This window comes from Notothenia rossii (genome assembly GCF_949606895.1).
Source record: "Notothenia rossii genome assembly, chromosome: 9".
NCBI lineage: Eukaryota > Metazoa > Chordata > Actinopteri > Perciformes > Nototheniidae > Notothenia > Notothenia rossii.
The window spans coordinates 55,310,664-55,333,147 of NC_136907.1; the positions used below are offsets into that span (position 1 = coordinate 55,310,664).

The 22,484-nt window shown below is 40.1% G+C and overlaps 2 protein-coding genes across 2 annotated transcripts; one reads left to right on the forward strand and one right to left on the reverse strand.

Annotated features, from left to right (window-relative positions):
- Positions 1 to 7,767: 7,767 nt before the first annotated feature.
- casq1a (calsequestrin 1a) lies at positions 7,768 to 15,301 on the reverse strand. The gene is made up of 11 exons (XM_079650446.1): positions 14,841 to 15,301; positions 12,097 to 12,190; positions 11,744 to 11,844; positions 11,516 to 11,627; positions 11,153 to 11,226; positions 10,041 to 10,171; positions 9,902 to 9,947; positions 9,716 to 9,770; positions 9,373 to 9,473; positions 9,173 to 9,247; positions 7,768 to 8,960 (listed from the first exon to the last, which is right to left on the reverse strand). Exons 1-11 carry the CDS (start codon positions 15,075 to 15,077, stop codon positions 8,469 to 8,471), a joined length of 1,518 nt encoding a protein of 505 aa, XP_079506572.1. The 5' UTR covers positions 15,078 to 15,301; the 3' UTR covers positions 7,768 to 8,468.
- Positions 15,302 to 17,658: 2,357 nt separating this feature from the next.
- On the forward strand, positions 17,659 to 22,165 carry LOC307018582 (crystallin J1C-like). The gene is made up of 10 exons (XM_079648891.1): positions 17,659 to 17,802; positions 18,506 to 18,572; positions 18,830 to 19,006; positions 19,106 to 19,204; positions 19,320 to 19,412; positions 19,493 to 19,649; positions 20,359 to 20,474; positions 21,106 to 21,183; positions 21,533 to 21,672; positions 21,791 to 22,165. The coding sequence occupies exons 2-10, from the start codon at positions 18,506 to 18,508 to the stop codon at positions 21,887 to 21,889; spliced, it is 1,026 nt and encodes a 341-aa protein (XP_079505017.1). The 5' UTR covers positions 17,659 to 17,802; the 3' UTR covers positions 21,890 to 22,165.
- The last annotated feature ends 319 nt before the right edge of the window (positions 22,166 to 22,484 follow it).

Genomic DNA, 22,484 nt, shown 5'->3' on the forward strand with positions numbered 1-22,484 from the left:
CATTACAATTATAGACTGTTAATTTATTTGTAAGTGGGCAAACTTACAACATCTGCAAGGGATCAAATACTTATTTCCTCCACTGTATGTCAGTGAGCGCCTGGTCAAATAGACAAAGCCCATCAAAGATCCTATTAAAAGGAAAAACCTCCCTCTATTCAGCCAGCCTCCAGTCCGAGAGAAGTCCAGGTCCCACAACAGCTCTCATCTCTGAAGAATGACTGTTCTCTGTTCTCTAGGCTGTACATTGTATCTGAGATACGTGATGGAAGTTTGGATGAGTTTTTTGGGATTCATTATGTGAATTATAATAAACTATAAATAAACCAGGCATCATCGTCACAAATGGGCAAGCTCAGAACTGGTACCAAGTCAGACTTGGTGGGCTGTTTGGAGGACCTGATTTATTTACAAGAGAATGCATCCCAACCCACAGTTAAGGCCTCATCCTTGATGGGGCTACTCTTGTGAACATGCTACGACCTGGTGCTGCTAAGAAGTTTTTTTATTATGTGCAGAAAGCGTTCTCACCATACATCCTGTCTCAGCTGGAGCATGTCAGCAGAATTGATGTCGTGTGGGATGAATATTTCCCCGAAAGTCTGAAGGCTGAAACACGCAGCAAGAGAGGGAAGGGAGTTGATAGACGCGTTGAGCCATCCAGTGTCATTCCTGGAAACTGGCCAGAGTTTCTGCGCATTGAAGACAAGAAGGCTGAACTGTTCATCTTCCTGGCAACCAGTGTGACAGCCCTCAGCACTGGCAAACAAATAATCAGCACTTGCAACATGCACACATGAGGAGGCTGATACCCGCATCCTACTGCACCTAGGAGATGCTGTGAAGGAAGGGTATAGCAAGGTGTCAATACACACAGTTGACACGGATGTGGTAGTACTGGCAATCACAGCAGCCCAATCCCTCAACATCACTGCTGTGGGTTGCCTTTGGAGCTGGGAAGAGTTTTTGGCATTTAGCAACTCATGAGATGGCGAGGTCTCTAGGTCCAGATTGATGCATAGCCTTACCAATGTTCCATGCATTTACTGGATGCGACACAGTGTCATCTATTGGTGGCAGGGGCAAGAAGACGGCGTGGGATACATGGATGACGTTTGATGATGTCACTAGAGCCTTCTGTGCCTTGGCTGCCACCCCAGACTCCGTACACAACTGGATGGAGCCTCTGGAGTGATTTGTGGTATTGCTGTATGACCGCACTAGCAGCCAGGAGTCAGTCAATCAGGCACGCAAGTAGCTCTTCACCCAGAAAGGTAGAACAATTGAAGGATTCCCGCCAACACAAGCAGCATTGATTCAGCACACAGAGAGAGCTGCCTTACAAGCTGGTCACTGCTGGAGACAGATGATGTTTGCAGCCCCTGAACTCCCATCCCCAGGTGACTGGGGGTGGAAGAGGAAGGCCACAGGTGAATGGGAAGTTTACTGGACCACATTTCCAGAAGCGACCCAGGCCTGTCGTGAACTCCTCCGGCCAAATTTCATGTTTTTATCATCAACAGCACAATTCATTCACATATCTGCTGGACTATATACGGAAGGGCTTTTTGGATTGATTTCCTTGGTCACGTGTCGTGGATGAGGAGTAGTCAGCTTGGCGTATGCTGCTTCTTGCTCATCCTCACCCCTAGATTCCACCGGGTCCGTCTGCGTCGCGTTACGACCATGTTACGACCACATTACAACCACGTTACGGTTGCGCCGCGGCGTTCGCAAAGATCGCGTCCACTCTAGTCAATGGGGGCTATTCCACCAGGCGCGCCGCGTTACGACAGAAGCATCTCGGCGCGGGCTCCGCTCAAAATAGGATTCAAGTGTGCTGAGTCCTACACGGACCACTATTGCTGTAAGCATGTTGTAACTTCCGGTTGTTGTTGTTGTCATCTCCGGGTATCCCGTGTGCCTGTTCTGTTGCTGATAGCTTATTATCTTAACTTAATCGATCGTTTTAAAACTCTTGATCACGGCAACTGCCTGACGTTGTAATCACACGTTATAACAGCTTAAGCACTCACAACTCTCCTTCTCTTAGCGACTGTAACTCCACAGTTGCCTACACTCTCTTCGGGTTTGCTAACGGTAGCTACTTTAGCTTGATAGCTAGCCATGGCTCTTTCCCCACCCTTGGGTGCTATTTCCTGCTCTAACTGTCTCATGTTTGGTTACTTCCCTACGTCCTTTACTGGTACCGATACATGTGTTAAATGTAGTATAGTTGTTAGGTTGGAGGCGGGAATCAGCTACAGTAAAGCCCATGTTAGCCGGTGCGGACCGGCAAAAGGTAGCTCCTCTTAGCCGTCCCCCGGCAACTCCCGAGCAGCAGGGAGATTGGGTGACTGTTCAGAAGGGGCATAACGCGAAACCCGCAGGTCCCCACCAACCCGTTCACGTATCTAACAGATATTCCCCACTCAGCGAGACACCCGCTGAGAAGCCAACTCTGGTTATTGGTAGCTTTATTATGAGACACGTACATTTAGAGACCGAAGCCTCCACAGTCACATGCATTCCGGGGGCCAGAGCGGGCGACGTTGAGGCGCATCTTAAACTGCTGGCTAAAAATAAACGTAAATACAGTAGGATTGTTATTCACGTCGGTGGTAATGATGTTCGTTTACGCCAATCAGAATGCACCAAACTTAATGTGGCGTCGGTGTGTAGTTATGCTAAAACAATGTCGGACACCGTAATCTTCTCTGGTCCCCTCCCCAATCTGATCAATGATGACATGTATAGCCGCATGTCGTCATTTCAGCGCTGGTTGTCTTGGTGGTGCCCAGCAAACAATGTGGGCTTCGTAAATAATTGGACAGCCTTCTGGGGAAAACCTGGTCTGATTAAGAGAGACGGCATTCATCCTACTTTGGAAGGTGCAAATCTCATTTCGGCAAACATTTCAGGGCTTTGTGGACTTAATCCATGACAAACTGGAGTTGAGACCAGGAGGCAGAGTCGCAGTCTTACACGCTTCTCTGCGCTCTCTCCTAGGCAGTCATCCATAGGAATCCCGAACCCAATAAAATACCCAATATTAAAGGTGTGTGTGTCTGCCCAAGGACAATTTAAGGTAAAACCTAATAGAGGTGTCATACATAATAACCTAATAAAAGTAAATGTAACAACTACTACAGTGCAACAAAACAGAAAGATTAAATGTGGTCTCTTAAACATAAGATCTCTAGCATCTAAAGCAATATTGGTAAATGATTTAATATCAGATTATAATATTGATATATGCTGTCTCACTGAAACTTGGTTGAGACATGAAGAATATGTCAGCATAAATGAGGCCACTCCACCAAGCCATATCAATACTCATATTGCCCGAGGCACGGGCCGAGGAGGTGGAGTTGCAGCAATCTTTGACTCAAGTTTACTTATCAATACTAAACAAAAATTAAATTATATCTCCTTTAGTTTAGTTTTTATTAGGATCCCCATTAGCACTAGCATGAGCATTGGCTATTCTTCCTGGGGTCCTCACCCACACAAAACATACATAATACAAACCAGAACGGAACAACTCATCATTTCATGAAAAGTGCATGGTAAGGAAGTGAAAGCAAAAACAAAACAGAAAAAAATAGTCATCACATTTTAGCCATCATCAAGTCAAAACCTAAACAAAATTTTACCAACAATATAATTTACATGATAATACTAATTACTAATTACTAATTGACCCACAAGTACAGTTCAAATTTAATTTGTAGTTCTCAGATATTGTTTTAGCAAATGTTTGAAATGTATGTTTGAGTTGTCTTGAATGATATGGACCGGTAACGAATTCCAGCTGACCATTGCTCTGTATAGTACTGTTTTCTGTCTGATATTTGATCTTGATTTGGGTAAAATGAACCTTTTTTCTATTGCATGTCTGGTTTGATAGTTATGTGTAGAGTACTGTGCTATGAACTTTTGTGACAATATATGTGGTAATATATGTGTAAAGCCTATCTTTGAAAGCCTCGTTTTTAGTCTTACGCATCCGACCTGGAAAACTTTGCAGCCAATCTTATTTGTTACAGTGTACCGTGCACCAGGTCCTTATTCAGAATTCTTATCAGAATTCTCTGAGTTTTTATCAACTTTGGTACTTAAAACAGATAAAGTAATTATCGTAGGTGACTTTAATATTCATGTTGACGATGATAAAAATAGCCTTACTGTTGCATTTAACTCTATATTAGATTCTGTTGGTTTCTGTCAGAGTGTAAATAAACCAACCCACTGCTATAATCACACTCTCGACCTTGTTCTGACTTATGGTATTGAAATTGAGCAACTATTAGTCGAACCGCATAATCCTGCTTTATCCGACCATTTCTTAGTAACTTTTGAAGTACTGTTACTAGACTACAAAGCATTAATCAAAAGCTCCTGCAGCGGAAACCTATCTGTTAGTGCTATAGCCAAATTTAAGGAAGAGATTCCACCAATACTTAACTCGATAGCATGTCTGCATGTAAGGGAGGAAACTTATACAAAATGTACACCACCCCAAATTGATCATGTTGTTGATAGTGCTACAGATGCACTGCAAATAAAATTAGACTCCGTTGCTCCTTTGAAAAAGAACAAAATAAAACAACATAGATTAGCTCCATGGCATAATGCCGAAACCCGCAAAATAAAGCAAAAGTCGAGACAGCTTGAAAGGATATGGCGTTCCACTAAACTTGAAGAATCTCGTTTAATTTGGCATATTACTCTCAATGAATATAAGAAAGCACTGCGTAAAGCGAGAGCAGCCTAATACTCTTCATTAATAGATGAGAATAAGAATAATGCAAGATTTCTTTTCAGCACTGTAGCCAGGCTGACAGAGAGCCACAGCTCGACTGAGCCTTCTATTCCCATAGCACTCAGTAGTAATGATTTTATGTGCTTTTTTAACGATAAAATTGTTACTCTTAGAAACAAAATCAATGACCTCTTGCCTTTGACCAGTATAGTATTATCAACAGCTCCCGGAAACGTAAGTTCTAATATTACATTAGATAGTAAACTAGAATGCTTTTCAGCCATAAACCTTGAACAATTAAATTCAATGATTCTCTCTTCTAAACCATCAACGTGTATCTTAGACCCGATTCCAACTAAGCTGTTAAAAGAAGTTTTTCCATTAATTAGCACTTATTTATTAAATATTATGAATATGTCTTTATTATCAGGCTATGTTCCACAATCATTCAAAGTAGCAGTGATAAAACCGCTTCTTAAAAAGCACAACCTCGATCCAGAGGTTTTAGCCAACTATAGACCTATTTCTAATCTTCCGTTCCTCTCAAAGATTCTTGAAAAAGCAGTCGCAAAACAGCTGTGTGATTACTTAAAAAACTATGATTTATTTGAAGATTTTCAGTCTGGCTTTAGAACACAACATAGCACAGAGACAGCTCTGGTTAAAGTCACAAATGACATTCTAATAGCCTCAGACAAGGGACTTGTCTCTATTCTTGTCTTGCTCGATCTTAGTGCTGCATTTGATACTATCGACCATGATATCCTATTGCAAAGACTAGAGCACTTAGTTGGCATACAGGGAACTGCTTTAGGCTCGTTTAGGTCCTATCTATCTGAATGCTCTCAGTTTGTACGTGTCAACGATGAATCTTCCATGCCAACCAAAGTTAGCCATGGAGTGCCACAGGGCTCAGTGCTTGGACCTATTTTGTTCACACTATATATGCTTCCGTTAGGCAATATTATAAGGAATCATTCTGTAAACTTTCATTGTTATGCGGATGATACTCAACTATATTTATCAATCAAGCCTGATGAAATTAATCATCTAAATAAAATTCAAGACTGCCTCAAGGACTCAAAAACGTGGATGACCTTACATTTTTTTATGTTAAACACGACCAAAACTGAAGTTATTGTACTTGGCCCGAAGAATCTACGAAACAAATTATCTAAAGATATACTAACTATGGATGGCATTAATTTGGCCTCCAGTGAGACTGTAAGGAATCTTGGTGTTATATTTGATCAGGATTTATCCTTTAACACCCACATAAAATCAATTTCAAGGACCGCCTACTTCCATCTACGTAACATTGCAAAAATCAGGCATATCTTGCCTCAAAACGATGCAGAGAAACTAGTCCATGCATTTGTTACTTCAAGGCTGGATTATTGTAGCTCCTTATTATCAGGGTGTACCAAGAAGTCAGTCAAGTCGCTTCAGCTGATTCAAAATGCTGCAGCTCGTGTACTAACCAGAGTTAGGAAAAGGGACCACATTACTCCTGTTCTGGCTGCCTTAGACTGGCTCCCTATAGAACACAGGATAGAATTTAAAATTATTCTTCTCGACTACAAAACCCTTAATGGGCAGGCACCATCTTACCTTAAAGAACTCATTATACCCTACTGTCCTACTAGGGCATTGCGTTCCAAGAATGCAGGGTTGTTGGTTGTTCCTAGAGTCTCTAAAAGTACAATGGGAGCCAGAGCCTTTTCTTATCAAGCTCCACTTTTGTGGAATCAGCTTCCAGTTTGTGTTCGGGCGGCAGACACCCTATCCGTTTTTAAGAGTGCGCTTAAGACCTTCCTTTTTGATAAAGCTTATAGTTAGGGCTGATTAGATTCAGCCCCTAGTTTTGCTGATATAGGCTTAGTTTGTCGGGGGACATCTTACTTCTTCCTTCTCTCTGTCTATACCTGTGTACACTCATGTTCCGATTAACCCAGCTTCCCCAAATGTCTTTCTTTTTGGTGTCTATATACGCCGGGATCCGGAGTCATGGATGATCCTGCGGTCCTGTGTCATGGATCGCGAGTCCTGGATCTTGAGTCGTATCTGTGGTCCTGGATCATAACTCCTGGATGGATATCCTCGTGGATTCATCTTCCTATTATACACACATGCATTTCCAAACATTTGGACTACCTATGTTGCAAATGTATTATCTTTTCAATTTACACACAGCATTTATTGCACGTCTGTCCGTCCTGGGAGAGGGATCCCTCCTCTGTTGCTCTCCCTGAGGTTTATCCCATTTTTCCCTTTAAACTGTGGGTTTTCTCTGGAAGTTTTTCCTTGTACGATGTGAGGGTCTAAGGACAGAGGGTGTCGTATTGTCATACTGATATTCTGTACAAACTGTGAAGTCCTCTGAGACAAATGTAACATTTGTGATATTGGGCTATATAAATAAACATTGATTGATTGATTGACTGAAGTCTATTTTTCGACGCGAGGCGTTGCAGAGGCCACAGCCACTGTTGAACCACTGTTTCACTTTGCCCACAACCTCTGGCTCACTTGGCCCCACAGCCAATTTTGGGAATCAAAACTGTCTAATTTAGTCATTAAGGTTAATGTTTAGCTAAATGATTCACATGGTTTTACACCTTGCTAACTAACCAACCAACATGTATGATACATATTTTGAGGCCTGGATACATTCGCTTTGACAAAACAGTAATAGTAACCGACATGTTGAACATTCACTTTGACAAGCAAAACATGGTTTATTGTAAAAAAAAAAAACATATTTACCACTTAACCATGTGCTTCTCTCCATCACAGCTAAATAAAAATGATGTGTGCTTCCTTAATTCATGGTCACATGACAACAAATGTGCACAGTTCCCTAGATAATGCGGGAGGGTCAAATTACTCACTGGCTCATCTTACCCCACTCTCCCCTATACTGTATGTATAGTTGTGAAGGTATATCAATATTTAAAATTCATACATACTCACACACCATTACAAAAATAATCACAATAATGTTATTTCTATCCAAGTTGTCATTTATTTAAGACTTTACAGTAAGTTAAATTCCTCTTGGTACAAGAATAGAAAATAGCTGTTTTCATAATCATCATCGTAGAAAACATCCATATGATGTACAGCACTTTCAGTGTACAGCGTTACATTGATTTCACAGAGTAGGCTGGTGGTACTTAAAACCCATCAGAAAAGCCTGCTAGCACCCATGGGTCGGACTTCAGTTGTTTCGATACTGCAGCAAACAAGAAACTAAGGGAACAGATAAAACACATTAAGACTACAACAGACTCCATATGTAGACTAAGACATAATGCATACAAAATTTCAACCCTTCCAGTACTTTGTAAAATAAAAACTTTAATAATACAAAAATCAATAGCAATAGATGGCATGGTTTGGAAAGAATTTCTTCTTTTATTATACTGGATAGTGTTACATTTAAAAATAAAAGTAGTGTGGGATCTTACTTAGAAATAACTTTGTTACATAGAAGATTACTCAACATGTAGGGAAGTGGGATAAACGATTAGTGGAATATTGTTCTGGTTAGATGCAGAGAGGACGATGAAAAGATGAGATACTAATAGTGACTGCCGAGTTCAACACAATAACTAGTTACAAAAGAAGATGATTTGATAGAGTATGGCAGCTATGATGTTGACTCTTGATACTGTATTGGTCAGACTTAAGACTTAATGATTTAATAATCATCATCATCGTCATCATCATCGTCGTCATCATCATCATCATCATCATCATCATCATCATCATCATCATCATCATCATCATCATCATCATCATCATCATCATCGTCATCATCATCATCATCATCATCATCATCGTCGTCGTCGTCGTCATCATCGTCGTCGTCATCGTCGTCATCATCGTCGTCGTCATCATCATCATCATCATCATCATCATCATCATCATCATCATCATCATCATCATCATCATCATCATCATCATCGTCGTCGTCATCGTCGTCATCATCATCATCGTCGTCATCGTCATCATCATCGTCGTCATCGTCATCATCATCGTCATCATCATCGTCATCATCGTCGTCATCGTCGTCATCGTCATCATCATCAGGATCGATTTTACCTGACAGAGCATCCTCAATCCAGTCTTCCAGCTCATCGACAGATGGCAAATCATCCCCATCATCCATGTCCATCCATACGCTGTCAGCCTTCAGGGTGAAAAGCATACAAAAAAATCCCTCAGGTGTGACTTCTGTGAAGAGGCGAAAGTCTTCAAGCAACCATGCAGAGTTTTTGACTTCAAGTAACTGACTTTAAAAGCGTCTCAAAATGTATGATATATATTAATATTATAATTAAGGATCTATAAGAGTGTGGCAAAACACAGATCTATGACTAAAGTACCAAAAATATCACTTACATCATCAGCATCGACAACACCAATCTGTGGGTGGGACAGGTCTATTCCAAAAGTCTTCTCCCAGTGTGGCAGAAGCTGCAAGGACAGGTATTTTTAAGTATGCTTAGTCATTACATCTCAGTTAACTGCGAGTCAGGGAGTACACCAAGTAGTTCCTCTGATTTCCAGTTTTGCATAATTGCAGGGTTTTATATTTTTACCAGGGGGAAGTCATCAGGGTCAATCCAGACAATGCTAAGGTCAGGGTTATCTGTGTTATCCTCTGCAACTTCCTTCAGGATCTCAAGGAACTCGAAACCGTCTGAGGAGTGGAAAGAACAACAGTGAAACTACAAATTAAACTATCATAGTGGTGAATCAACATGGTGGACAAACCATGGAATATTATCAGATCATTGTATTACTTGGCCTTCATTCTCCAGCAGGCACTATACAGAACAATGGCCAGTCTAGTTTATTTTTGGCTTGAACATCAAACCATACAAATTAAAAAACTTTTCCAACCCCTTTGCTGCCCCATGTAACTCATTCAGGGTCCTGTACCTGGGTCAGACTCCTCTGCAAAGGCAATGATATGTTCACCCTCAACATCGTCGTCCTGTGGAAAAGAACAAAGACAAACTGAACCAACTGAGGAGAACTATCCAAAGAATTTTATAAACGGTTCTGGAGGTTGAATCTCATCAAAGCATCTTCATGGAAGAATAGTTTGACAAAAACAGTTCTTACCCAGATCTCGTACATGTTGTGTGGCTGCAGCTTCCTTAAGGTTGGTCTTGAAATGCACAGGGATATTTTATTAGGCTTTTTATATATTTATAAATAATATGTACAGTTTAGGGCATTACATTGCGTTAATTGGATTTACCTGTCGTTATCCTCAATGAAATCGACCAGCTCTTCCTCAGTGTAAGGTTTTCCTGGGATGACTATTGGATCATCAATGAAGGGTTCATAGAAGTCTACCTCATTCAGCTTCATTTCCAGAGCCTTGGCAACCTATAACACAATCAGATGATTATAACCAACAACTGAGCATAAAGGAACTGGGAACCATGAGGGCATGGCAACACGTGTATGAAATGACATTCACCACCTGTTTGCTTTCATTCTATGCAATTTGCATATTTGTTCTATGTGGAGTTCAACTTTGGCCAATTAGGCAATTATTTGCCTCGGCAGGCAAAGGTCATTCAAGCACGTGTTGCTGTGCCATACAGACGTGTAAAGTAAAATGTGACACCTTTCATAGTTGATAACCATCTCTAGGTGGTTCCCTAACTTTGGAAGAACCTCAAATTGCTGAGGTTAGGAAAGGTCGTCAGGCAGCAAGTCTTGCAATAATTTTCACAAGGTTTTGTGAATCAAAGTTACAATCTAGATGCAAAAGCCTACAGCCTAGAAGTCCAATAAGAAGTAGTTTCTAGATATAACAACTGTAAACTCTGCATCAAGGAACTTTGATCTTTTTCCATCACTACATTTACCATCAATTCTGATTGGGCATATAAGAGCATTTTACCTTTAATGGTTTATAACTGAAAACTTTTGTTCACAAAATCAGTAAACAGTTTAGTTTGTATTATAAATTCAAATTTTGTTTGTCAATGGTGAAATGCCATATAGACCCCAACTTCCTTATGGAGTGCCACAAGGCTCAATGTTTGGCCCATTGCTTTAAAATAAAAACTGTGTTTCAGTTAAAATAAGTTTATCCTAGTGACTAATCCAGAGAGGAACATTTTAATTGTTTTAAGAATTGATTTGGTTCTATGACCAACAGACTCTGATTTCGGCAGCTGCAGACAACTGTTTTAAGAAAGAAAAACATAATAGAACTTTAACAGCATCAAATAACATAGAGCCAACGTTAATCATCAGCTCATTATAGAAAATAAGATGAATCAATTAACACTCGTTCATATTCCACCCAGTCTTATTATAGTATTTTAAGTGTGTCTAATTACACTTTTTACTCACCTTAGGGCTGAATGTGGCAAAGAACTTGATGTGAGGATGAAACTCTTCAGCAGCATCGGCAAAAGCCAGGAAATCTGAAATGTTATAGGCATCCATCAAGTTGTTTCAGTAGATCGGTTCCTGTATGAAACATCTATCAATGTCGACTTGTTGCCCTCATCATTAATGTAGCTTCTAGTGTGCACACATGAAAATCACCTTAAAAATCAAAACAGGTCTGCAGCTCAAAGTTAAATCAAGCAACCTGAGCCTGGTCTCTGTTGCACTTGCTTGATATGAAATCATGAGACATTTTGTTGAAAAGCAACTGTAATAAAAGAAATGAAACACAGGTTATCAGTTCATCACAGTACAGATTCTTACGTTCTGACTTGTGACTCTTAAAGTAGCCCACCAGTTTGATGTCCTCTTCGATGTTTTCAAAGCCTTTCAGTTCCCTACTGTTGTCAATAATTTCCACTGGGTCCTCAAGAACCTATTAAGAGTCATGGAGGAGAAAAGAGGGGACAATGGAGTTGAAGGTGACTTGGTTTAAGAGACTTTTCTAAAAAAGATGCAGGCTATTAACTGGGAGATTATATCCTCACGAACATCAAAGATGAACTCCACAAGAGTGTCTGCTGCAAACTCGCCATCATATTCTATGACTTCATCGTCGGTGAAGATGTAGACACTGTCCGACTCATCGAGATCTGGAGAGAAGAGAAGAAGCCCAGACTGGAGCAAAGGTCACAAATGGCGCATCCTTCCTATATCGGTTTTTTGTATCTTGTATCTTCCGTAAAAACAGTATAATAGTATATATAATAGTCATTGGAGATGAGCTGGGATTCTGATACTGAGTGGTCTCATCATTTTTTCATGGTTAAATAAAGGCTACAAACAATCATACACAGTGTAAAGTTACAAGCTTGCAGCTGTGTTGAGTTTTTTTGTAGGTTTACCTAATTTCTTTGCAACGACTTTGTCAAGCTTTGCATCAATGAGTCCGACTCCAATATCCTCATCATCAAACTCATCCAGGACCTGGGCTGCAAGCTGTAAAACAAAGAATCCGTCATATAACATCGGACATGAATTGTCAGTGAAGTATCTATAAGTCTATAAATCATAGAACACAAGCCTGCAATAGTGTCCATATATCATGCACAACTATACCTTTTTAACAAAGTTGTCTCACTCAATATTTTCATTACCATAAAAGCCTGCTTTTCAGAGCGCTGCTTATGCACTTTCTAAATCTGTATGAAACTTGAACCCTCATGACTGACAGTTTGTTCCACCAATGGCAGTGCAGCATTCACAGCCTTACTACATTGAGGAAGTTGTTTGAGGGTTGTCTCAAACTCTCAAACACACACTCAAACATAAACACACATGGGTGCACACTAGTGTCAGAGATCTTAAGCAGCTGCTGGGACAGGCATTCAAAGTTTGTCTCATGGGTCTATCCGGCAGGTTGTTGTGCACAATGCTTTAATTTGATTGGTAGTTGCGGAGGTGAGTTACAGTATACAAATTATACATTGTACTTGTGATACAGATACTTGTGTAGAAATAATTTGATTAGACAGTGTGGAAAAGCAATGATCATTTGCAATGTTTTTATTTTTTGTACAGATTATTATGTGTAGTTGCATTAAGACATTCAAGGTTGTTTATCTTGACGTTACTATTAAATACGAATTATTTGATTTTAATTATCCGGTTGTTGTCGTAGATCCAATTTGAAAAGGATTTCATATCCTTATATCTACAAGTCATCTAAATATAAAACATGCAAGGTTGCCTTTAGACCTTGGTGTATCCATCGTCATGTTGCTGATATAATTTCTTCACAGTAACTGAACCTAACTAACTACATGTAAAGTTACCAACAATCTCAATATCTGGGATGGGATTTTAGAATTGGATCCTCATGTTTTTCAACTACCCAAAATGCAAAACGCACAACAGCTGTACAATTTTCGTTTTTAAATATTTAAATTTTCTGGAGAATACAGGCCCTCTAATATAAATGGAAAACATTTGGAAATTCACACAGAGACCCCAGTCAGAATGTTGGGTGACCTCAACGATCAATTTTGTCTTTGCCTAAAGTAAATAAAACCCGTAATTACGACCTCCTCATTCCTATCATGTCATATTCCATATAACTTTCCCAAACAGTTTGGCCCTGACCTCTGAAATGTTGAGTCCTTTGCTGCCGCCTCTTGCTAATAATAAATCCCCATCAAATGTAAATCATAATACATTCATAAGGAGAAACACAAGCCTTCAGGGAGCTCGACCCGCCACAAAACATCTCGGGATAAATATAGCCCCAGAAGCAACACCAGCCCAGGGACTATTTTGGCGAGGTGGCGGTTATGCTCAGCGCCCCGGGATCCGCTGACAAGTACAGTACTGCCAGAGTGTCAATCACAGCGGGGAGCTGAGCCGGCACTACTGATGCCAGGACCTCCAGAGCTGGCCTCCAGCCCTGAGACCAAGCCCCAGCACTCCCATACAGAGACAGCAGAGGCTGGTGAGATGATGTGATGTGTATTAATGTTATCTTTCTAAATGTATAGTACTATCCCTCCAATTTTATGTATTGGTTTGCATTGCAAACAACTATAATTTGTTGTTTGATACATTTATTTTTGTGTTTTAGGGTGTGTTGAGTGTTGGTTACATATCCTATGTCCAAATCTGTATTTGAATTTGGTTGTAATTGCCAATACTTTTTTGTACCCAATGTCAATTCTAAAAGAAGCCACCCAGCAATACTTGCAGCTCCCCAACAATGCATCAAGCATATAAGGTTGCATATTTTACTGAACCCTGTGAAGTGACTATGCCAAATCCCTTAAAATGTTGTTGTCACATGATCCAGTGCATATATAATTTAAAAGCAAACTTTAATTTCGACAAGAGATGACAAGAAATGAAAATACAACTTTTCCTGGGAAAATGCTGTATGAGTGTGTGACATTTGATATTCAGTTTTTTTTCAAGTAACCCAAGAATCTAGCCGGGTCAGTTGGGGTTTGATGCGTTCGTGAGCTGATACTAAAGGCTTGCTGGATGATGATGTAATGTCTCTGTGAGGTATGTGAACAAACTGCTGAGCATCCAGCCTGACAGGAGGCCTGAGATGTACTGACAGAGGGTGCATAAGGTCCATCAACTCTATCACACCAAACACACACACACACACACACACACACACACACACACACACACACACACACACACACACACACACACACACACACACACACACACACACACACACACACACACACACACACACACACAAAATGAACACAAGCTAGTGACACATTTTTGAGACTTAATCTTTCAGCATTTCTGATCCAGCAAATATTTGTTCCCCGTTATAGCATCACATTTGAAATCTTGCAAAAAAATCCATGTATCTGTTACCATATATTCTTAACCCTAACTGTAACCACAAATGTACACCCTTACCCTTTTTCGCTAAGAACCTAGTAACTCATTTGCATCTAATAATGCTTCAAATTCTGTGGAACCTAACAAAATAAACTCTATCAAAAAACTAAATCTACTTGAGACTACAACTTTTAATAGCAAGATTGTGTAATGTTTCTTTGTGCTTTGCATTATGAATCCAGCATACAGCTTTCTCATCAGTACCCCACCCATAGTTCCCATCCCAACCCACCTCAAGGGTCAACTCTTCAATGTCAAACTGTCTCTGGGCGACGCGGCTGGATCCGGGATGGTCATGGTAGTACACCACCATGACATCGTACTTCTTCATCACAGACTTATAGTTCTTGGCGTTGAGGTTGTGGACGCGGTCCTTGCCATCGTAATCAGGGAAGTCCAAGCTGTCCTTGGCCAGTGATAGCGTCCCGACGGACAGCAAGACTGCCACAAGCACCCAGGACCACTTCATGGCTCCTCTCTAAGATATTGAAGATGTACTTACGGTTTCAGCAAGAAAAAATTGGGGATAAAAACTAAACACTTTGGTGTAAGTATGAAGAACTCCTTCCAATCCGCGTCACCCAGAAGAGAGCAAGACCAACTTTTGCATCCACCTTATTAAAAACCGCACATGGGCAACTGGCAGTGGGGCGCAGGGTGCAAGAGGGTTGGGCTTAGCTTGACATAGGTATATGTCTATGTGGGGTGTAATCAGGACATGGGGGGGGGTTGGGCACTGTGGTTTGTGGGGTGACAGTGCTTTGTGTGCACTTGAGTGTGTGTGTTGCAGACCTGTATAAGTGGGTGGAGTCAGGAGATGAGGACCAACCGGCTCTCTTACCATGAGAACAGAAGAAGGTGCAGGTGGAGGGAGATGGTGCAAAAGCAAGATGTAAAGTGTAAAGTGGGACATGTTTGCTTTTCTGCTCGGCGCCACCTGAAGAAACCGTGACCTGATTGGGTTCAGAGGTGGCTGCAAATATGGGGCACTCTTTTCCCATATTAAGTCTTGAATCCCAGCTAAAAATAATGGATGTAGGACAGAGAAGTACATATCAGGAGTGGGTGTTGGTTTCTAATTTGCTGCTGCTGGCATTGACGCAGCGCTAGAATGTGTTGCTGGGTCACTACGGGACATGGAGACAGGAGAGGGTGGAGCACCTGCTGAAGATTCAGTGCATAGGTGTCACTTAGCCCTGACTCAAGAAGAAAGTGAAACATAGAGTTTTAACGTAGGAGCCATGTGGCAGTCGTTTTTGTCTTTTTGAGTCTGATCCCTCTGTACATACAGTATGCTAAGTCCTGTCCAATGTGTACAGCACGTATGATGATGTGATATTACTTTACAGCTTGAAAGGGAGGAGGTAAGCTATAAATAAATACAAGCCACATGGTATCGTCATCCTCCTTCAGACCCTCAAAAACACACACGTAGCTTGAACGCCACACCCCTCTTTCTGTAGCAGGTCATGCGGCCCATGTAGTGTTAAAGTAGAAAGATTTAAGGGAGTTGTTGATAGATGCACTGACTGTATGTAACAACTAGCAGTCATGTTAGAGGGGATGGTATGCATTTACGTGTGGTGTCAATGACCACTGAGGCTCCCTGTGGCACTGTCAACAAATAATAAAATGGTGTGTGATAGAGGCTTAAAGTAGAGGAGGGAGTTCCTTTCATACAGTCACATTGAATCTTCCATAAAAGCTTCCATAACCATTACATACTGTATGTAAAGGCCTTTCGTTGGGCCCCTGAGCACAGATTGGCAAAATGCCCTACCTACTCGACTTCATAAAAGCACGATGCACAGACTTTACAGTTCAAACAGGAGAGACTTCATTCTGACTGAATAGTATTATTTATTTAAATGTTTACAACGATAGTCTTTGGCAATTAGACAAACCCCATTGTGATACATGTTAGCAGCAGTACAGCCAAAGGACAATAGAAGAACCCCTATATGGTGTCTTTTGGACTTTTAGAGCTCCCAAATAATGCCTTTTTAAAGAGGCCCTATTATGCTTTTCGGGGTTTTCCCTTTCCTGTACTGTGTCATAGGTTTTTGTGCATGTAAACGGTCTGCAAAGGCTCAAATACCAAAGTTCCCTCCAGAGGGAGTTTCTCTCCCTCACACACTGCCATTGTAATCATTTGTTTTCTTCCGCGACATAGTGACATATAATTGTTTGTTTGTAGCCTTTATTTAACCAGGTGAAAGCCCCTTGAGATCAAAAGATCTCTTCTTCAAGGGTGACCTCATCTTACCACTCGCGCTTCTATTGGCTAGCGCTCCAACAAAATTGTACCTGATATGCTTGGGGACAGGACATCTCTAAGCAGTTGTCCAATCACAACAGAGCCGGCTAGGTAACCAATCAGAGCCGACTGAAGGTGCTGCAGCACAGGCAGTATGAAAACTAAAGACCCCTTTCAACATTAAAGCATATAAACATGATAGAGTAGAAGCACAAAATAAAACCTGAACATGTGCGTAAATACGGCCCCTTTAAGTTCAAATGTAATGCAATATGTGTTCCTCAAAAATCAAAACAATTCTTTAGAGGTCAAGATTGTCCTATAATTTAAATAATCTGTGATAATGTGTTTGCTATCATGAATGTACACACAAATTTGTCATACAGCTGGAGACTGTGATGGCTTGACCATAATTACATTTTGGTTAAGTCATGTCTGCAGCATTACCTCTACTGGTCAGTAGATGATGCTATTTAAAATACAAACGGTTACCCTGCTACTTTAACCTAAATGCTGGACTTGCTGATAAAGTTGAATAAACTATTGAACATTGAATACCGAGGTTTGACACTGGTCAGCTTTCAGTTGAACGTTTTGCTGTGAAATTGTCAGTGTTTGGCTCTATTTTATATATGCAGCTTGTGAAAATCACAATTTTTCTTAAGCACATGCATGCTACAGTGTAATTGACATACATGCATTTATTGTTGTTAACTGTTCTAGCCATTTATGTTTAACAGTTTTGACAATGTCCATAAACTCGAGACAAAGCAGGTCAAAGGGTGACCAGAGGGGGGCGGTGCTTAAGAGAACGTTTCATAACATGTTGTTGGATCAGCCCACTGATATAAGTCATTTTAACGGAAGGTTGAAACGCACTGCAGTGTGCCCTGGCTATCAGTATTACCCTGTAAGGTTACTTTAAACGGATTGAAAGGTAGGACTTCACTATGTCAGCCTAGTTTGGCCGAAGACTAGCTGACGTTAGCTTGCAGTCTGCAGTGTCTGAAGTTACTGCTATCTCCGCTAACTCTGTCTAGGCCACTGGCTAGGCCACTGTTAAACTTGGACATAATAGAGGGATAAACAATGCTTCATTCAAGTCATGCTTAAGTTTACTTAAAACCATGTATATTTCTCTCGTATTAAACAATTATTGCTAGCTTTAGCATCCAATCTTTACAGATACACATTCAGGGAAACTAGTAGATTGCAGATGAACTCGAACTGCCATGTGAGACATACCGTGTAAACATTACCAACAGGGCATTATATACACAGTCTATGGCTGGATCTAACACAAAATATAACTCTTGACAAGTCTATTGGTTATTGTTTGGAAAATCAATGATATTTAGGCCTTTTTATACTGTCTCACAAAATTAAAAGTGGCTCAATATCCTTGAGCTCATTGTGAGATATGCAAATGTATTTTCAGTCCATAACCCCAAAGATATTCAGTTTATATTAACCAGATATAGGTAGCTAAGGCAACAAATTACAGAAGCTAGAAGAAATGCTTTATATGTCACCTTAATTATTATTTTAAAAGGAAAATGTTCACCAGTATGTTTCTGTTGATTTAATTTACAGACAAAATTAAGCCTTAATTAGAATAATAACGATGAATTGTTTTACAGATGGCATCAGCTCTGGCCAACAGAGCGATAGGAGCCATCGTAGGATCAGCCGTTGCAGATGCAGCAGGTAATAACTGTTAAAGTCTATCATACTGTAATGTGTTATTGTCCGTTAAGTATTCAATACAAAATCTTAATTTACAATTAGTTTCCATGTCATACCACTAGTTTGAATACTCTTTAGGTTTCTTTTTTTAGCCCAAAGTTGTTTGCTGATGTTTATTTCTCTATCATCTGAGTCTTTTCACTAAGCACCTTTTTTATTCTTATTAAAAAGGAGTTTTGGATCAGAATGATATTGACCTGTAGTCTCTTCCCTCACAGCGCAGCCCCTCCACTGGGTGTACGACCTGCAGAAGCTGCAGGGCATCCTGGATCAGGAGCCAAACCCTGAGTTCCGCTCTGAGTCGGCCAACCCTTTCTACAGGAGGCAGATGGGCCAGCAGAGCTGCTACGGGGACCAGGCCTTTGTCCTGCTGGAGTCCTTGTCTGAATGTGGAGGTAGGCCTTACTTCTTCATCTTAACGACACAATAGACTGCCTCATGATCATTTCAAACTGTTTACATCATGGTCTAAGCTGTGTAACCTTTACGACCAGGTCTAAATGTTGAAGATCTGAAGCAGCGCACTCTAAAATTCTTTGGGCCAGGATCAGAGTACGACACGCCTGTCAACGACCCTTACAGAGACAGAGCAGGTAGGAAAACCATCTAGTAGAAGCGGAGAACTATTTCATGTTGTTGTGGAAAAATCATTAAACTCTTTTACTCAGTAAGATGGAAATAAGGATAACGTTGTGTTTGTCCTACCAGGCCCGAGACCGCAGCTGCCCATCAAGGGACCATGGAGACAAGGGAGTTTGAAGAGCTTCCTGAAAAATGTGGATGCAGGCAAAGAAGAAACAGGTGAATGTGCAGTATTTTCATTACAAATACCAAGACATTATTGAGAGAAACAGCTCTAAATTATGTTCTTTTTTCCATAGGATGTGAGAACGACTGTCAGATTGATGGAATAGCCAAACTGGCTCCTGTAGTGGCTTTTTATGCAGGAAAGCCTGAGATGCTGGAGAAGGTGGAGCAGGCAGTCCGTGTCACCCAGAACAATGATGATTGTGTCGCAGAGACTCTGGCAGCTGCGAGGTCAGTTTGTTCCGCCAACGCATCATTTTCACTTCCTGTTACTGATGAGAATACTGGTCATTTCTGAAACAGGGATGTGAAAGAAATATAAATTACAAAGAAAATCCGACTTCTTTCACATTGGAAGACACAACAGGTGCAAAGACATTTTACATTTAATTTGACTTACTCAATCTAGTAGAAAGTCAGGCAAACAAAAAAAACTAATCGGTGATGGTGGAATGAACACCTTTTTTTAAAGGAGATTATTGATAGTATTTGAATATACTTGTCGTGTCCATTCCTAAAATCTATTGACAGAGGGGACGTTACAATGTCTTCATTTAGCCTTTTTACCTTTCTATGCTATTAAAATAAAGGCAATAATAACCTGTAAAACACATTATGAAAATATATAAACAATTTGAATGAATTGAATCAGAAACAAATCAAATAAAGGTCTCCGCTGAGTTAAATTCCAAACATGTCGTAATTTTGAAATATAATTTTCCTGTTGCACTTGATTAGCATTAACGCTTGGAAATTCTATCAGTTTTTTTTATTATATCTCATCATGAATGGTATTGTAACATCCCTGTGGATGCTACACAGCATAACTTTTAACATGGTTTCAAACCTAAAAAAACTAAACTAAGACTAACTAATGTTATATTATAAAATAGGCTCAGCAATAAATTGGTTTCTAACACTGCCTCATTTATTTCTCCAGGATCCTGGAGCATTTCATCCTGAATGGTCCCGATCCCAAAGCCTTGGACTCAGTGCTGGCTCAGCTCAGCGACCCAAAGAGAAAGCAGCCTCAGGATCTGGACAAAGCAGTCGTTGGTATGTGAGGCCTGCAGCACTAGACTAAAGTCATGGGACTGAGTCACAGGATTAAAAGTATTCCTCATTTTGTACAAGTGAAATATCCTGAATACATACTATGTTTAATAATTTGATATGACTTTAACTTGATCTTTGACGTCTAAAGATAAAGTAACTTGCAAAAAAGTTAGTTTTATGTGGCTTAACAGTTTAAATGTTGATTGTATTTGAGTAACTTATGAGATGAGTTCTCTGCTAGCCCTGGCTAGAACTCAACTTTCAGCTTCATAGGTTCTCCTTTATTTTGACCTCTGTTTTCCCCTTTCAATGATCATAATTTGCTTTAACTTAAACAATGCAACTAATGTGTAACCTTGTATAATGTATGTAGTATATACATAGTGTCTTATGTCTATATATTTTTAGTAGCACGATGGTCTCATCGTGTAATATCACTTATTCTGCATATTTAATATGATATATTCAATACATTTACACTATAGATATTTATATCTTTCTTCTGTTAATATTTAATTATGTTATTTTTAACTGTGCAATTCCTTGTGACAAGCTGCTGTTTCAAAACATTTTCCCAGCCTGGGATCATTGTAAATCTAATCGAATGACTCTCCTTTCTGATTGGTTCCAGGTCACCTCCATCAGGTGAAGGAGAATCTATCCAAGACTCCTAAGGAACTGATCCCCAGTGTGTTTCCAAACACATGAGGTATTCATAAAGCTCTTTTAACATCAAGCATTAGTTCTAACATTAGATGTCTATTTCTCCCTGCAGCTCATGCATTTGTTGTTTCACTGTACTACAACATGATAAGATGGATAGGGAATTTCAGGTGTCTTAGAAACAACAGATCAAGAGTGAACAGTACAGATAAGAGCTCACACAAAGATTATAAGACTAGAAGTTTATATGGAATTAGCCCTATGAATAAGAATAACATAAAATAAAACACAAGCTAAAACACTTAGTAGCTGAAAGTAGTAGTTCTGGAAAAACATTGGGACAACCAGTTACAATGCCTTTATGTTATTAACACATGGTACTGATGTTTCCTCAGGTTTGCCAGGTGCGTTCCAAGCAGCGCTGCATGGAGTCCTGACAGCCGAGCACTACGAGCAGGCCGTCAGAGACACCATGAGCTGCGGGGGATGCACCTGTAGCAGAGGCTCTTTCATCGGAGCCTGTCTTGGGGCTCAGGTATGACTGTTTGCTCATCTCACATTTGATACATTAAAAGGCGGTAAGCTATGGCAACATGCTCAAATGAAATAGGGAAGCATCTTTTTCTCACACTCACTTTTCTACATTCTCACAGATTGGATTTGAGGGAATTCCATCTTCCTGGACATCCAGAACTCTGCGTTTTGAGTCTGTGTTGGAGCACGCCAAGAAGATAACCAAACAACACCAATAGTTACTCTTTTTCTGGCTGTGTAATGTGACGTGCAGGTGGCTAAGAACAACATGAAGAACTGTTGAGCTTTCACAGGGCAGTGAATGAAGGTTCTTGTTTAAACTTTTGGACGGCAGGAGCCGGATGTTTTGTTTCTGATAAAGTTCAACATGTTGGTTCAGATGTTCAGAAGCTGAGAAATGATGTTATGAAACATTTCAAGAAGTGCATCCAGTGTCAACAAGTGATGGTTAAGCCCATCTATATGGAGATAATAAACTAATAATAAAACACTAACATGTTTTCAGTCTTTTATTAACCTGTGTTTTGATAGTCGTGGATGGATGGATTTAAGTAAACTCCCATGTTTCTTAATAAGCTGCAACTGCTATTCTTATAATAGAGGACAATAAAAAAAATAGTTTTTGAAATGGGTTTTGTATGTTTCCATTAGATATCATGTTTTTCTGGCTGACTACTTTAAAACCTGAAGTTAATATTCGTACCAGCCAAAGATCAGTGAAGACAAATTCCAAATAATTTTGGCATAAGAGTTCTTTAAAAAGATAAAAAAGAAATGGATTGAAATTGTAATTTTTGGGGGCTTAGTCAAAGA

Excerpts from the sequence above, each read along its gene's own strand:
- casq1a (XM_079650446.1), bottom strand. The coding sequence starts at position 15,077 with ATGAAGTGGTCCTGGGTGCTTGTGGCAGTCTTGCTGTCCGTCGGGACG. Across the intron at positions 11,628-11,743 it reads TTGTGGAGTTCATCTTTGAT|GTTCTTGAGGACCCAGTGGA; the intron begins GTTCGTGAGGAT and ends GACTCTTAATAG. Across the intron at positions 11,227-11,515 it reads TAAGAGTCACAAGTCAGAAC|ATTTCCTGGCTTTTGCCGAT; the intron begins GTAAGAATCTGT and ends ATAACATTTCAG.